General features: G+C 49.5%; 1 protein-coding gene across 2 annotated transcripts in view; it reads right to left on the bottom strand.

Annotated features, from left to right (window-relative positions):
• LOC121433996 (protein bicaudal D homolog 2) overlaps positions 1–17,848 on the bottom strand; it is a 48,085-nt gene that overhangs the window by 6,673 nt on the left and 23,564 nt on the right. For both annotated transcript variants that reach the window (XM_041632713.1, XM_041632714.1), the window contains exons 2-5: positions 10,979–11,191; positions 4,494–4,646; positions 1,715–2,176; positions 62–1,084 (exon numbers count right to left, since the gene is read on the bottom strand). In XM_041632713.1, coding sequence (XP_041488647.1) covers positions 62–1,084; positions 1,715–2,176; positions 4,494–4,646; positions 10,979–11,191 — 1,851 coding nt within the window. The remainder of the gene's footprint in view (positions 1–61; positions 1,085–1,714; positions 2,177–4,493; positions 4,647–10,978; positions 11,192–17,848) is intronic.

Below are 17,848 nucleotides of genomic sequence, written 5' to 3'. Positions count from 1 at the left end.
CAGTTCTGGGCGGCTGGGACCAACAAGTGGCCTGCTACTACACCCACCCACTTTATCTCACCTGCTTGTTGGCCTTGAGCACAGTGCGAAGGGTGGTAATCTGCTCCCGTTTGGTACTCAGCAGTGACTTCAGCTTGAGGATCTCCTCCATGAGGGCCTCCTTGTCCTTGTCCACGGCAGGACCCAATTCCTGTGAGGCAATTCGCTGCCGGGACAACTCGGTTGTACGGTCTACTGCTGCCTGTAGGTGCTTGATCTGGTCTCGGATGATGGCAATCAGATTGTAGATGTTCATAGGTTCCCGGCGGGGGTCACTCAATGGCGATGGCAGAGAAGAGCTGGGTGAGGGGCTGCTGTCTCCAGTCCCATCCGCTCGGCCCACCTCTGTGGCCAACAGCCCCTTGGGCAAAAGGACAGGCGAACGACGCCCACGACCCTCAGGGCTGGTACGGCCAGCTTTGCCCTGGCCTTCGCGGTAGTAATCCAGCATGACACGGTTCGGCGTCTCGTTGTTGCACATACACACATGGTGGTAGAGGTTGGCCAGCTCCTCACTGAAGGTTACCAGCTCATCCTGAGCCACATTCAGGCTGCCCTGGGTCTCACCAGCCACATCGCTCACCTTCTTCAGCTCCTTCTCCAGATGGGCCAATAGCTCTCGGTCCTGATGGTTAGCTTTTTCTAGCAGAGAGACCTTCTCTGTGAGTGCCTGGCCCTCAGCCTCATAGCGGCCCTTCTCTTCAGCGTGTTGGGCCTCGCGAGCTTCGTGTGTACTGCGCAATGCCTTGAGCTGCTCCCGGAGTTCACCAGCCTCAGCCACAGCCACATGGTACTTGCAGGCCAGGATCTCAGGCCCATTGATGTCCACCTCATAGTAGTCACCATCTTCATGGCTATCACGGTCCTTCTCATTATCCAGGGAAGTCTGCCGCTCCTTGCCAGCCTGAAGGCGCCGCAGGGCACTAAGGTTCTCTGTGAGACGATTCACCTTCTCATGTTGCTCAGAGAGGGCCCCCCGAGCCTGCTCCAGCTGCTTCTGTGTGTCCTGCAGTGTTGCCAGTAGACCCACCTTCTCCCGCTCCATCTGCAAAGGTAGACATGGCAGTAAAGAGGGTCAACAGGCTTAAAGGACTCCAGGATGGCTCAGCCAGATCTCAGGCTATGCCACATGGGCCATGGTCATGCCACTGCTGACAGCAGACTGGACAGAATTCACCACAAAGACCAAAAAAGTGATCACTCATAAAGGTTCACTCTGTATGTGCTGGAGGGAAGCGGGGCTTCAAATGTGCAAGTCCAGGGCAAACTGGCAGGATCCCTAGTGTCCCAGCTCTCCACCACTTTCCTTTCTTGTGTTGTGGGGAACACACTGTAAACTTTCAAATGTGCCAATGTATGGCTCTGCTGAGACTCTAGTTTGTGGCCTGTGGGTAGGAGTTACACGAGGAGCCATGTCACCCCACCCAGACATGATATGGGTAGCAAAGGGAGCAACATGGGCACCATGGTACTAAACTTTACACAATAATCAGGAACCTACTTCTCTGGGACAGAGTTTCATCTGTGGTAAAGATATAGGATTTAAAGCCAGCATGAGTAAATTAAAGGCAGCCACATGTCACAAAAGCACTGCTTACACAGAACATGCAGTCCTGCCAGCACTGCAGAAGGCATGGGGACAGAGAAGGATGGACATGAGGCCCTGCCTATTCACCTGCACCAGCTGCTGCTTCAGCTTCTGGATCTCAGATATGTGGAGCTCACTGAGCAGGTCAGAAACGAGGCTTGGAGAGGGTGGAGCCAGGCCATCCTTCCTAGGTGTGGATGTCTTGTTGTCCAGTGAGGATTTGACCAAGCCACTATGCTCAAAGCCATTGACCAGGGCTTCAGCATCGTTGTTGGGCTCAGCAGTGACGGCATCATCGCTGAACTTGAGGCCATCTAAGGAGACCTGCAGGTGGCTGGTGTAGAAGGAGTCATTGATGCTCATGTAGTGCGACAGCTCCTTGCGCAGGTTGTTCTTCTGCTCCCGCTCTGTCTTGAGCGTCTCCAGAGCCTCCTCCAACTGCCGTTCAGAGATCTCCTTAAGCCGGATGGCATCCTCCAGTTGGCTGTTGAGGTACTCGGTCTCCTCCTCCAGGCGCTTGATTTCATGCTTGAGGCCCTCAAATTCCACCTAGGAAATACAAATACTCCGGTGTCAAGGGATGTGGTGGCTCCACTCAGGTTGACAAATCAGGACAGTGCCAGAAGACCACCCCCCAACCACAAAGGACAAGGAGACCCACAGAATGAAATGCCACCCTGTAGGAGAGGGCAGTGGCCGCAGCCAAGGCCACTTCCCACATCAGGTGACACGGATGCCATTCTACTTCTGAAAATTAGTACTAATGTGCACTGATTTAAAATTCCATAAAATTACTCAGTTAACACTAACAGCTAAGCAAATCTCTCTCTTTTAAATGTGTGTGCATCTGCATGGTGCATGATGTGTGTGTGGGGGTGCACATGCAACTGTGCAATGTGGAGATTCTCTCCTTCTATCTTTATGTGAGTTCTGGGAACTGGGCTCAGGTCATAAGGTTTGCATGGGAAACACGCTTACCCACTGAGCCACCTCACCAGCCCTAACCACATATTATTATTATTTAGGTTTTTCAAGAAAGGGTTTCTCTGTAGTTTTGGAACCTGTCCTGGAACTAGCTCTTGAAGATCAGGCTGGCCTCAAACTCACAGAGCTCCACCTGCCTCTGCCTCCCAAGTGCTGGGATTAAAGGTGTGCCACCACTGCCTGGCCCTAATCACATTATTTTAAAGCATGCCTTGTGGTATGCTATGACCATTATTTTGAATCATATTTTAAAACAAAGGAACTGGACTTCCCCTCAGGGCTGAATGCCTCAGCACCAATTCCTCAGAATGTAAGCTTGGAGGAGCTGGAAGAGAGTGGGAAGGCATAACTGGCCTTATTAACATGACACAGTTTGAGTGAACAGAGTATATGGGAGCTGATGCTTATGTGAGGCTCATATTAAAACATCTCTGTGATATTAAGGAAGCAATGAGGGACTCTCTGGGTTTGGGGGAGGAAGGGAAACCCTGTACAACATTCTAAGTGCACCCACATCCCAGTCCCCCAAGTGAGGGGGAGGAACCTCAGAGTAGATGTAGCTTCACTGGGTGCAGGGTTTCCTTCAGCTTTGGCTTTTCTTCTGCTCAGAGCACTGTGGGCAGCAGTACCGATCAATGCCCAATGGCATCTCACGCTTATGAGCTACAGGATGGAGCCGTGCCCCTGTGGTTGCCCAGCACCAGACTCTATCCCCTGCCTGCTTTTGCAAACACAGAAGCTTCTACACAGGCACACGGGTTTCCTCCTGCAGGACATAAACACTGGGTCCACTGACGATGAGGCCTTAGCTATAAGATGATGTGGGTGACAGAGGGACTCTAATGAAAGCAAGACAGCATCCATGGCATTTGGGGGTAAGGTCTGGGATTTCCTGAGAGAAAAGGCCCTGTTGGCTACAGCTTAGAGAATGGGAAGCGTGTTCAGGTACTGGGTAGTTCTTACCCTCATCCATTCGAGAGGACCTCCTAATCTTTGCCACAGGCAGAGGGGATGTCTCTCATCCCTACAACAGGCAGAATCATGGCAGTGTTCCTCCAGAGGTTTTAGTACACCCTCTTCATCTGAGTTCCCCCATACCTTGGTGATGTGGAACATTGTCCTCTGGACATGACAAGGCCCTTGCTGTCTCGAAATCAGAGCAGCCATGATTACCCAGCTTGGAGACCCTCACAAGATCAGGCCTATAAACATTCTCTCATAGAAGGAAGGGGTAAAGCACTGTTAGACCCTCACCCAAGAGTCCAGCCATTCCCTTCCTCCTGTGTCCTGACCCCAGCGACACCTAATCCTCTTACAGCTATCTCAGAGGTTGCTAGAATAGACAGGAAGCAGAAGGTTAAATGAAAAAAAGAAGTCCATCTAGCAACTGCTGGAGGTTTCACCCACACTCCTGGTAATCCCTCGCCCAAGCTCCTATGAGTTCTCCCCACCCATGCCCCTGGAACCCCTCACCCATGCCTCTGGAACCCCTCACTCACACCCCTGAAATCCCTTACCCACACCTTGGAACCCCTCACCCATGCTACTATGAGTTCTCCTCACCCATGCTCCTGTAAATAAGCTCACCATTGTCAATGGTTCACCAAGGTGGACTTTCTGGTGTGTTATCGGTAACCTATCTGTGCTAAACAGAAATTGACTCCCAGGAAGAATCACGCTGCACTTGGCTTGGGAAATTGTTATAATAAAGTCACAGGCCTTGTTCTGTGCTCTGGGAGCACTAAGTGTTGTGAGCCATATTCCTGTCTCCACTGTGGAGGTATACTGGCCCTGGCCTCAGATATGTGGAACAAGACACAGGAAAGAAGATGGGTGGATGAAAGGACTGAGTGCCCAGGGTGACCCTAGGGTGGAGACTTGCCTGGTTCTGCCTGAGCACAGACACTTGTTTCTGCAGGCTGATGTTCTCCTCCTCCAGCTCTGAGTAGTCCTGAAGTAGACGGGCTTCCCGGAACTTGTACTCCTTGATGTCATCCCGCAGGCGGCCACGCTGGATCTCCACATTCTGGTTGATCTGCAGGGGCAGAGGAAAAAGCTGTGTGCGCTGTTTCTATAGCTGGCTCTACCATGTGTGCTTCCAAGTGGCATAAGGGGGCCCAGTACTACCAGGCATGTGTGAGCACTCTTGACAACAGTGTGGCTGCTTGGAGGGGAGAAGCCCAGGGCAGTGGGGTTTGTGCAGAGCATAACCAGATCAGATCTGATGTGGACTGCATGGCGACCACTGCTGCTTGACAAACTTCCAGCATTTCAACATCGCAGACCACACTTCTCCAGAACCTCTTTACTGTCATTTTTAATGATTCTCAATATTAATGGCTTTCCCATAGGGAAATTTTGTGTGGGCTTTGGTAAAGGATAAAAATGTGTACAATTTAAATAAAATACAAAAGAATTGTGTACAATCTAAACAAAATAATTCTTTAGGAAAAAAAAAATCACTGCCACTGTGGAACCAGGAATTCCACTGTGCCCTCCTAATTACACCAAGAACAGGAAAGTTAGAGACTTGCTAGACACACCTGATCCCAAGGATGAAATGCCTACAATTCAGATCCAGAGCCTAGGGCCATTAAAGGCAAGAGGTCTCCCATTTAATCCTATGTGCAACCACAGAGTATAAAAGGTGCAGTCTATTTTCTTTTTTTGTTTTGTTTTTCAAGACAGGTTTCTCTGTGTAGTTTTGGAGCCTGTCCTGAAACTTGCTCTGTAGACCATATAGGCCTCAAATTCACAGAGATCTGCCTGCCTTTGCCTACCAAGTGCTGGGATTAAAGGTGTGTGTCACCACCTCCAGGCTGTAGTCTTTTTTCAATTAAATGCTGCTGGCAGCCATCCTGACTCACCCTCAGATCTTGTTCATCTCCTCCTTTCTCCACCCCCACCCCACACATCCTCTTTAGAACCTGAACACCACCACACCACTCCCCACCGAAACAGGTCTCTGGCACAGATCCCTCCTTCTTCTCTCAAGGGTGGAACTTCAGACAAGTGGCTCAACCTGCTCTAACCCTGCTGAGCTCTGCAGACTCCAGGAACCGACCTACTTGGGGTGGTGAGGGAATGAAAAAATGACAAACGCAGAAACAGAAAGGCTGGCGTGGAGTGATCTGCACTCTGATGGAGAAGTCATAGCATCTTAAAAGCTCGGCATGTTTATTATACACGGCTGAAATGCTGAACTTCACATCTGAAGGAGGCGGGGTTAGCTAATCTAGGCAGGAGCAATCTGTGTAGGGCAGCAGTCTTATCCAGAGAGAAACATTTTCTGCACACACCACCAGCATTCACACTTGGACTAGAGAAGAGTTTGCCATTCCTCTAAGCCTCACCCAAGGAAGGCTTTGCCAGTCTCACGGATCTGAGTGAGGCGCTGGTGAATCTGACGTGGATGTGCCCATGTCAAACAATGCAAGAACTTCACTTACTAACACTGACCCTTTTTCTCCATCTGCAAGATGGGGTCATCTGACTGGTGAACTGCTAAGTGGGGCAGCACTGTGGCATATCTACAGATGTTCAAACAGTTAAACAGAGTGTCTGTACCAGAGAAATGAAACACATCCACACAGAACCCTGCACATCAGTGTTCCCAGTGTTCAAGGTGGATACAACCCAAGTATCCATTAGCCAGTGAATGGATAAACAAAACATGTTCTATCTGTACAATGCAGTATATTCAACCACATTAAAGAATGACGTCTTGACACTTGCTACAACACGAATGAAGCATGAAGACATTCTGCTAAGTCAAAGAAGTCAGTCACAAGAGGCCATGCATTGTATGACTCATTTGTAAGAAGGTCTAGAACAAGCAATCCACAGCCATAGAAAGCAGACTAGAGGGGCTAAAGAGGGGTGTGGGAGTAACTGAAAACAGGCTTCATTTTGGAATGATGAAATACTCTGAAATTAACTAAAAGACTGAAGTGTGTATTGGGCAGAGGGCTTGCCTGGCACTGAATACAAGGCCCTGGGTTCGATCCCCAGCACCACAAAGAGAATAATAACTGTAGGATGGTCCACGTACCTACAGCTATGTAGATGCTGTCAATGCTGAGGGGACAATGCTTGTGTGGACAGAGCTGGGGCCTGGGCTTCTTACTTAGGGCACTGGAGCACATGCGTTGCTGGTCTGGGAGGCCATCTGAGCATTAGGAACAGGGATTGCAGGCGAGCATGAAGCACATTTTTAAGTGAGCTGTATAGGACGTATACCACCTAAATAAATCTGCTGAAAGTTGGTTACTGTCTCCAAGACAAGTATGAGGAGCTGGGAAAACTGTCACAGGGAAAGGATAGTGCAGGGCCAAGAGGAGAACAATAAAACCCACTGTGTTAACTCTCAACCTGCACTGCCCACACTATACAGGGGTATAGGAGCCTCATTCCTACACTTTCAGAGCTACACCATTCTTTGCTGTGGGTGCTATCCTGTATGCTGTAGGTTGTTTAATGATTTCTTGACTTCTGCCCACCAACTGCAGCCCTCTCTTACCCTGTGACAAGACGACTTCACACCAATGTCCCCTGGGAGCAAAATCCCCTAACAACCCCTGCTTCCTGCTTCTAATCCCTGTTCCTAATGCTCAGATGGCCCCTCCGACCAACAACACACCTGTTCCAGAGCCCTGAACCAGGAGTCCAGGTCCATGGCTCTGTCCTCTTAGCATCTACAGGAATTGCTCCAATCACATTTCTGTGTTCATCTGAGGGGCATATGCCTCATAAGATGCCATGCAGGGAGATAAGCAATAATGTTGGATTAGTGAAATGAAATATCTTAAAAAACGGAGAGATGGAGAACACAACAGAAAGTGGAAGAGAGTCACACAGCAAGCACTACTAACAAATTTAGCACTTAAAACTAAGTTCACAATCTATGAATATAGACACAGCCCCCTCATTAAGTGACTGAAAGAGGTAACAGAACTGACACCAGAAGAAACAGATAACATAGGAAGAGAAAGAGAAGACCAAAAGATGACAGAGCATCACAAGAGCAGAGATGGTGAGGGCAATACATGCTGAGAGGAGAGAAACAGCCCCTAGCACAGCTACAAAGAAGGTAGGAGGTAGGACCACAAACAGACCTCTAGAAAGCCTGGGGCTCTATGCAGATGGAAACACATCCAGAGCCGGGCGGTGGTGGCGCACGCCTTTAATCCCAGTACTGGAGGCAGAGGCAGGCAGGAGGATCTCTCTGTGAGTTTGAGGCCAGCCTGGTCTACAAGAGCTAGTTCCAGGACAGGAACCAAAGCCACAGAGAAACCCTGTCTCGAAAATTCAAAAAAAAAAAAAAAAAAAAAAAAAAAAAAAAGAAACACATCCATGGTCTTTTCACCCCACCTAAAGCACCAAGGGTATGAGAGTAACTACTAATGTTCTCTTTCTGCCAGAAATGACCCCAATTCCTGCTCTCTCTCAGCCAACTCAAAAGTGCTCGCTATGCAGAAAGTATTCCAGCATGTACAAAGAGAGACCATGTGAACAAAGCCCTCAGGTAGACTGGTAACTGAGGGTGGTAAGGGCTGAGTCTCCCCAGTATCCTAGGGCTATTCAGCAGAAATCAGAGACCTAGAAGGCAGGGGTTAAGAGACACATTGGTAGTTTCCACATGGCTAGAATGGAGAATGCAGCTTATACAATTGGAGATGAACGCAGAAGGCCAGGATGAAGCCTGAGAGAACCAGGCCCAGAGCCATACAAGGAGTGCTATGACCCTACAACAGTACCCGTATGTTCTGTGAGTCCTTAGTGCCGCACTATAAACCTGGCCCTCACAAGACTCTCTAGGAGTTCTGTTCTTACGCCACTGCTAGGACCAGAATTCTGGGTACTAGCCAAGAAGTGTTTCCCTTTGGTGGAGTGTATGGGCCTGCATGGGCCTGTGAATGAGTGTCCTTGTGGAAAGACAAGCACAGAGAAATGTGCAGACACATAAGTCACATGCTGCAAGGTAACATCACGTGACAGGTTAACTGCCCCTTCTCTGCTGACAGAGCAGGAATCAAACACATACACTATCTTTCTAGGGAGATGGCTTCCAACCTCGCTGCCAGGCTTACCAGAGAGGTTCAGCTGGCCTGCTGTCTGGCACCTCCACCCATCTCATGCCCAACTTCTGAGAGCTCCAGCAGGCTCCAACTAGCAACAAGGGTTTAGTTTTCCCTCAGAAAAGTACCTCCTCCCAGGCTGAGTGTCTGCTGTCAGGGTACAGGCTCTGCTCTATGCAGATGACCAGCCTACATGGAAACAGTGGGCATATGGGCTCGGGGCCAACCATTTAAGATCCTAGCCACCAGGCTCTCCTTCGCCTGGATCCCCTGACCAGCAAGAAGTGTGTGACAACTGCCTGCTTCAAGAGGCCACTGTGTTGGGGGACTGTCAGTTCTCTTTGCTGGCCTCTTGAGCTCCCAACCCTTTCCATACAGGGCTTGTCCGTTTATCACCTAGAGGAGAACTCTTATCTTTTATTGGGACTAGTGGGCCTTAAGTTATCCATCTGAGAAACAGTGTCGTGTCTGCAACAAGCCTTTTCTCAAGTGATCATCTACCTTCTAGGAATAATGTCAGCAAGAAAAAACCTGACCAAACTGCCCACTGCTGGTCCTACATGCAGCACAACAACCACAAGTTAAATCTCCAGAGATGCTTTTCCCCAGCAACCTCAGTGTCTTCATGTCTGACAGAATACCAAGAGTCATTAGGATGACTGGGTCCAAGACATTAGAACTATCCGACAGGGACAAAATTGTTTGGTACTGTAAAGTTAACACTGGCTTTAGCCCTCTCTTAGACCACAGACTTGGACAAAGCCTTGTCTTCATTCTCTGAGACCCTGGGTAGGAGACACCCGGTCCCTTCACTGCACATCCTCCAAGCTCTCTGGGCCCCATTCCAGCTATGGAAGCCGACCCTCCGCAGTAGATGTTCTCTCAGGGAAGTCAGCAGAGCACAGGTCATCAGCGTGTGCTGTAGTCAGGGCCCTGGAGGGAACCGCATCCCAAGCAGGAAGTCACAGGAGAGGAAAAACAGGAGTTGCTATTAGGGACAGAGGTAGTAGGACAGAGGTCATAAGGAATCACCAAATGCCAGCAAAACCAAATCTAACTCATAGGGGCCAATGCTGGGCAATGAGGGGACCATTATGCTAAGCTAGGAACAACAGCAGAGGAGAGACCAATGCTAAAAGTGGGTGGAGACAGTTGTGAGAACAGAACCTCTACCCCAGACAGGTGTGCAGGTGAAGGCTGAAGGGCAGCCTATGACTTGGCTGCAGAGGGCCTCCACAGACCTGTGGACAGAGAAAGGGACACTCAAAAAAAAAAAAAAAAGGCGGCTAAGGGGTGTGTAGGGAGCCTCAGGATTTCCTCCTAAATCATAAACAGGAACAACAGGAATCTCTCCCCCACCCCAGACCTGCCTGTCTTCAATTCACTGAGCTCATTTCCGGCCCAGGACAGTCATCCAGCCTTCTTGGCTGCCTAGGGGCTGAATGTGAGAGAAAGCCCTGCACTGGACTTTCAGGAAGGAGGGGTAGACAGACAGATTGTCACCAGAGCTGCTTCTCTTCCTCAGTGACAGCCCCTCCTCCACTCTCACCAGAGCCATACTTGTGGGAGGAAATGAGATCATGCACTGGGCTCCAGAAGTAGAGGCTGCCTTCCCCCAACCCCTTATTCAGACTAAGTTCCTCAAGACCTCAGAGACCCCACACCCAGGGGAAGTGACTGCTCCCTGCTATTGATGGCCCTAGGGTCAGAGTCCCTGGGCCTACTGTGCACAGCCCTGACTACAGCACACGCTGATGACCTGTGCTCTGCTGACTTCCCTGAGAGAACATCTACTGCGGAGGGTCGGCTTCCATAGCTGGAATGGGGCCCAGAGAGCTTGGAGGATGTGCAGTGAAGGGACTGGGTGTTTCCTACCCAGGGTCTCAGAGACTGAAGACAAGGCTTTGTCTAGTCTCTAGTCCAAGTGAGGGCTAAGCCTGTAGAAAGATCTTGAGGTTAACCCCCAAGACCATGGACCTCGACCAGGATTGTAGCTCACATGGAGACTTTTAGCGATGGATCCTCAACCACCTCAGAGTGCCATAGATTCCCTATGGCTCTTGGCTGATCTCTGTCCCTGTGACACCAAATCACAAGCTGGGTCATTCATCGTTCAGGCTGCGGTGCTCTACTTTGATATTCCTCCCTGCTGGTCAGGGTCTGCTCAGGATACGCATGACAGCAGTGAGATGGGCATAACTCAGGCACAGAACTGCTGAGAGACCACAGGAGCAAGATGTAGCCACACAGCCCATTGTCACAGTGACAGGCGTCACCCCCAGCCACTCACCTCTTTTAGCTCCTGGGCCACGGACGTGAGGCGCTCATTCTCAGACTGAGTGTTGGTGAGGACATTGCGCAGCTGCTTCAGCTCTGTCTGCAGCTCCAGCACCTTCCGCACATAGTACTGCTCCTTGGAGGCTGACTCCTGAATCAGGCTCTCCTCCCGGCTCTCACCATCAGCAGCCACCTTCTTGTGGTTTGTGTGTGCCTGGCCAAATGCCTGCACGGAGAGAAAAGACATTCATGAGACAGGTGTCCTGGGGTCACAAAGCAATGGATACCCAAGATCACAAGAAACACAAAGGCCTTGACCTGTGCAGCAGTTCTGTGTTGTCATGTGTTAAAACACACACTGAGAGGCACATGTTTCACCACAGTGGAACCAAACTAGTCTTCGGAGCACCATTATGTGGAAGGACAGAAAGGAAAACGAAGAATACAGGGCCACAAACATAGGTAGAACTTCCCACAGAAGGGACAAACCCTGAGGCCTGGTGATGTATACCAGCTGCAAAGTTCCCAGGACCAGGAAATAAGTGGTTTAGATTGTGGGCCTGGACAAGCTAATGGGAAACAACCCTAGAGCAGCGCACCCAACATACATTCCAGGTTTACAAAATCGTGCCAGCCATTACACGCAAAGGGTGAGGAGCCGCCCCATCCTCCACCTGATGTCAAATCATCCTTCGTTTCTTCTGGGACAAACCAGGGCTGGGCAACCAGAGTTCCTAGTCCTAAGAACAGGGCACAGTAACAACTAGCTAGAGTGGCCACCTCAGGTGCATAGGCCCAGAGATGCGTGTATCTGCATGTTTCAGACACTGGTGTCAGGCCCTAGGACTCGGGAAGAAAACCTACCAAGTGAGAGCAACAAGTACTGGCCTTACCCACACCACCAGGTCAGTCACCCACTGAGGCCAGCAGCTGTGCGGAATCCATACCCTACCTAGCCTGGCCCAGCCTGGCCTCTGTTACAGTCCACTGAGGGACTGTGCGTCTACTCTGCCTTCCTTTCCTGACTCTTCCTAGGACCCGTGGCTCATGGCAAGAACGTTAGAGAAGAGTTACTGAAGAACAATAAAATGACGGTTTTCAGTCATTCTAAAAGAGAAAAGAATTATTTTCTTTCATTTCTTACTTCACAAGTCTAGGAACTCAATCCAAGAAAACAATGAGCAAAACATACAAAGCCACATTGTACACGGAAGTTACTATGTTGAACAGTTTCTAACATTAACATATAAAAATGCAGAAAGCAATTAATTTTCACCCTGATAGGGAACTGGCAGATTGGAGCAGGGTCTAATCTGAAGTATACGCTGTGTCCAAGATACTGTAGGAAGGCCTCACAATGGGTCAGAGGACACACAGCCCAGTAAACCAGGGCTGGCACTGACGTGTGTATGGAGAGGTAGCCTGGGGCTCACAGTGTAACATTCCTGCAGTAGACTGTGGATTCCCTCTCAAGGTAGCTAAGCCTTACCCATATGCTCTCGGTCCTCCAACACAGCATCCATTCTACACAAATCAAAGTAGCTCAACTTTGTGGTTTCTAGTCTGTTTGCCTCCACCCTGATCCTAGGAAAGGATCAAGCCACACACTGCTACCTACACAGCACCTGACCCATGCTGCCTGTCCACCAAGGGAACCAAACGCCAAGTCGGCCCCCAACTTGGGGCTCTGGGACTGAACTGAAGAGTCCAGCTCCTGTGGCTGCCTGGGATACACTTGTCAACTTGGGAGCTGGGGCAAGGAGTTTTCCCCAAAGTGTGATGGCTAAGCACTGTGATACAATATTCAAGCCCAGGCCTGCCAACCTGGGCCCCAACTTTTCCTCCACCCAAGCTACCAGCCTAGGGCATAGGAGCAGCCCTGGGCAGCTTTTCAAACACACTGTGATGGAGACATCTACCTTCAGCTGAGAAGACACACTGTCACAGGGACAGGCATGAGGAGAAAATGTCTGGGGCCTGGCAGAATCAGCCTGGATTACACGCTGATTAGCATAGCAGAACGAAGCGTAAAGACAGACCATGAAAGGATTAATCCATTTCCAAGCCACTACATCCTAGAACAAAGCTCAGAACATATTAAGGGAAACAAACACATCCAGATGCCAAAAGGTGAGCTCCACAGTGAAAACCTAATGAAGAAAGGATCAGTAGACAGCACACAGCCCTGAGTAGCCCAGAAGAGCAGAGAAGCCAAGAGTCAAGTACCAGAACCAAATCCTCAACTCAGGAGCAAAGAACAAACAGAAGACATAAAAGATGCCAACAACCTTCCGGAGAAGGCAGGGTCAACAGCAGACACACTGTGCATCTGGAGGATTAACCAGCTCTAAAAGGCAGCCAAAGGAAGAGCCCAAATGAAACAAACTAACAAATAAGAAAGCATAACAAACCCAAGAGAGCAACTGTTTCAAGGAGTGTATCTATCAACTCACAATGCCAAAGGTCCAGCAGCTTTTGGTAGAAAACTGACCAGTTCATTCTAAAACTCACACAGCAATTCAAAGGACCTAGAACGGACTAAATGACTTTGAAAGAGCAGGACTATCCCCACCTGCTCCCATGACCCAAAGGCACTTCACTGCATAAACAGAGACAGATTAGCTGACCTGACCAAGCTTTATGTGCGCGCTCTCTCTCTCTCTCTCTCTCTCTCTCTCTCTCTCTCTCTCTCTCTCTCTCTCTCTCATACACACACACACACACACACACACACACACACACACACACGGGGGGGGGGGAGAATCTCAGATCTGAGAATGGCAGTCAACAGCGAATGCATGTAAACCCATCTACCAGGAGGCTGAGGCAGGAAGATGGAACAGTATGTGCAATGATCCCATCTTGGGAAAAAGAACACCCACATGGGGCTGGGGAGATGGCTCAGTGGGTACAATACTGGTCATGTAATAATACAGACATGAGTTTGAATTGCTCAAAGCTACATAAAGGCCAGATGTGGCAGTGTATCCATCTGTAATCCCAGCTTTCCATTATTTTAAAGTACAGGGCCTTGAGAAATGGCTCAGTAAGTAAAAGCATTTGCCATTCAAGTCTGCTAACCTGAGTCCAGTCCCCAGAATCCACATAAAGGTGGAAAGAGAAAGTCAGTTCTACAAAGTTGAACACACAAATACAATAGATTTAACAATTTTAAATAAATATGGTACATCCATATAATGAAGTTACTACTCCCAATAAAAAAGAATTGATACATCAACAAAGATATACCTCAAAATCACTCAGAGAAAAAAGATAGACTGTTCAATTCCCTAGAAATGCAAACCAACAGAGGTTCAGTGGTTGGGGTGGAGAACTACAGAGGACACAAGACAAATTCATTACCTTGATTCTGCTGATGATCTCATGAACATATGCTCACATGAAAATTTATACTGAATACCCTAACATGCATGAAGCTCACTAAAGTTGCCTAAGGAAACAGCAGGGTTGTTTCTGAAGTGCTGTGCCCTCACCTGGAGAGTGTGAACCTACCAGACATAGCCCATCCCTGTAGCCACCATCTCCAGCTGGGAGGATGAGGGTTAGAGAGGTGGCTGTGTCTGTCTTATCGCATTGCTTTTGACCCTTTCAGACCATACTGCATCCAATCTTAGGCAACCTTTCAAATCCACTCAAATCCTGTTGCACCCAGAATCATCCTCCCATCCTATTGGTTGTGCAGGGTCCCTTCCGTCCTTCCTGGAGGAAATGCTCCTGGAAAGGAGTTCCTGTCTGACCTGAAGACTGGTGGGGAACAGCCATTGATGTTTTTGTAGATTTCCTGCCTCATCTTGTGGACCTTCTTAGGAGAGAGCCTTTGTCTACCACCCTGGTGTCAGGATCCTCCCCTGGACCACAGGTACAGCTTCTAACCTGCCCCTTCTACAAACTTCCCCAGCTGCTCCAAGGAAGGAAGACAGGGAAATAGAAGATCAGCTCTTCTCCAGTCTTAACCACAGGATGGTGGATGATCTGTGCTATGAGGAGCAGCAGTGATGTTGCTTATGGGCTATTCAGGCAGATTCAGTTCTCAACACAGGCTCTTGGCCCACATCCTGCCTGCTGCTTTGAAGCTGTCCAGGTTCAGCAAGACCCAACAAGGCTGGGAGAGATGAAGCATGAGGTCATGGCTAGTCAGGTGCCTTTAAGAGAAACACAACCCATGTTTGCTTCTGTCCAACAGCAGCCCCCTGAGACGCTGGCTTCAAGGTCAGCCACACCCATGTAGCCCTGGTGCAGTCATCTATGCCTACAAGAAACCAGGCCAATCATGACTTCAGCAGCAGGACCATCCTCAGAGATGCGACTTTACAGGATGCAGGACCCTAGTGGGCCTGTCAAATGTGGCTGGGATGGGAAAAGAGAAGCTCTGGATAGAAGAAAAAAACTACAGCAGCCCTAGCAAATTTCCAAATTGAGCATAGTGGGAATAGTGGCCTCGAGTAAAGAAACAGCATGAGCTGTGATGGGGGTAGAGGGTAGGAAGGACAAAAGGCTTGGGCAGTTGAAACTATACCCATGGAAGGAGGTCAGGGCAAGTGCAGCAGCAAGGCACAGGCTGGGGTTTATGCCAGGGCTCAATACCTGCTATCCTTGGAATCTGCCAGATGACTGCAGCCATAAAACAGGCATGCCCACTGAGTGGTGGTGGTGCACACCTTTAATTTCAGCACTTGGGAGGCAGAGACAGGTGGAATTCTGCTAGTTCCAGAACAGCCTGGTCTACAGAATGAGTTTCAGGACAGCCAAGGCTATACAAAGAAACTGTCTTGAAAAGCCAAACGAAAGAGACATGCCCTAAGCATTAGACTATTTCATGGTGCCATGGTGTAGGAGGGCCGGATAAGCAGCTACTCTGCACATAAAAACTGAGGCAAAATAGGTTGAAGCATTTTGCCACAGGTGTTTGGTCTGGTTACACTATGGGGTGGTATAACACTGATAGAGAACTGACAGGACAGGGCTTTGGAGTCACATCCAAGAAATGTGTCTTTATCCCTCCACTTCTGGAAACCAAGCATCACAGCAAGGGAGGACAGACTCTGGATGCATGTGGGAGCATCCAAGCCCACCTGTGCCCAGCGTCTTAGGAAAGGACAACTAACATCATATGCTGCTTAGTTGATCCACCTCTGAAATAGGACACAATAGTGCAGATGGGGGTCATGTTGAAAGTAGATTATAGTGTCCCTCAATTTCCTCACTGATAACTTGGATTAATAATGTCTCCAGCCTGAGCTCGCTGCTGAGAAGATTTAGGGTCAATAATTGTCTCATTAGAGACTAAGCAGCCTCTCAACTCCCTGAGCCCCACCCGGTCCCCAATAACAGAGCCTTCAAACACAACTTCAGGGAGTCATTCTCTGTTCTCGTCTCCCTTTTCTGGTGGCCCAGATGCAAGCATTATGTTTGACTCCAGACAGAGCAAGGGACTCATCTCTGGAACAGTGTCAGCATGCTGAGTGCTACCCTGCTCCCAACCCCAAGGATCTAGAATGAGGGCAGCACAATGTAGGCCACCAGCCCTCAGAATGGGCCCTTGCCCACAACAGATGCTCAAGTCCTGAACACAAAAAAACAGAGGTTGAGAGTCAGCATCAGAAGCAGCACAGATATGGCCTGGCAGACACTTCCTATGATTTTGAAATCAGGATCTCAGTGGCCCTAACTCCTGAAGGCTATCTAATAAGCTGGTCCCAATAAAGTTTTATTGCAACATCGTGTTGTTTCCCCAGAAAGGGGTTTGCTGAGACCCAGTCTAGGCAGCAGTCCCATCCCCTCCCATGAGCAGAACACCTGCAAAGCTCCCTACTGTCACCTGGGGGGGGGGGGGTGGTCCAACAACCCTGAACAACTCTCAAGTGTAAGTGTCCTTCCCTTGATCTGTTGAAGAAAACCTAAGTTCACTCTGGCAAGGCTGCATCAATCCTGTGCCTGACAGAGAGTGGGAAACAAGCAGCTGGACAGAAGTTAGGAGGGTAGAGAAGTATGCCAGGTAGAGGAGGAAGTGAACCAAAGCACAAAAGGTAGGACTTGGTGGGGTTAGGAGACCCAGCTCCCCATGCCGATGCCTGGCATCAGACAAGTATCCCCATCCCTTCCTACTTAGCCATGTCTTACAGCCTTGTCCACAGACCAGCTGGGCAGAAGGCACTATTCTGTTAGCACTTCATGGCTGCAGAGGAGGAGAGTGAGCAGAGTGAGCAGGTATGTACACATCAGGAACTAGGCTGCCTGGGCCCATCTCCCATGAACTGACAGCCAGATTCAGTGGGGGCACTCCTTGCTGAAACTGAAAACTGGGCTACAAGACTAAGTTCCCAAAGCTGGGTGTGAAGAAGGCCAGGACTGCGTTGAGAGAACATGGTACCAAGCCAGTGTTATCCACAACCAGCCCACTAACTAAAAGGATGCGATGAGGACTTGAAGACCAGTCCAGATCAGTGCCAACCCCACCCCTTTCTACCTTTCCACACATTTGGCCAAGTCCTACAGATCCCACAAGGTTCCTACTCTAGAGTGAGCCAGAAGGGCTGCTTGGCTCCCTGCCAATGTCTACTGAAAGTTTCCTCACCTACAAAGGAAAGAAAGCCCCAACCACTTACCCGAGAGTAATGTGGACATCTCACAATGAGAGCTACTCTTCTGTACCAGCAGGACAGACTGACCCTTCAATCTGGAGAATACATTGGGGGCCTGGGAACAGGTGTAATCAGGACTGAGCACAAACCCTCTGCCACCCTACACACTATCCATGGGGGTCTGGCTCCCTGGAGAAGGCCTACACCAACAAGCCAGGGAATGGGTATCCCAAAGAATTCTTCTCCCTAAACCAGTTTGATCATTTGATGCAGCAGGCATA

Source organism: Microtus oregoni, unplaced genomic scaffold, assembly GCF_018167655.1.
Source record: "Microtus oregoni isolate MIOR12 unplaced genomic scaffold, Mior012 000042F_ref0000377, whole genome shotgun sequence".
Classification (NCBI taxonomy): domain Eukaryota; kingdom Metazoa; phylum Chordata; class Mammalia; order Rodentia; family Cricetidae; genus Microtus; species Microtus oregoni.
This window is presented reverse-complemented; position numbering and strand designations above follow the sequence as displayed.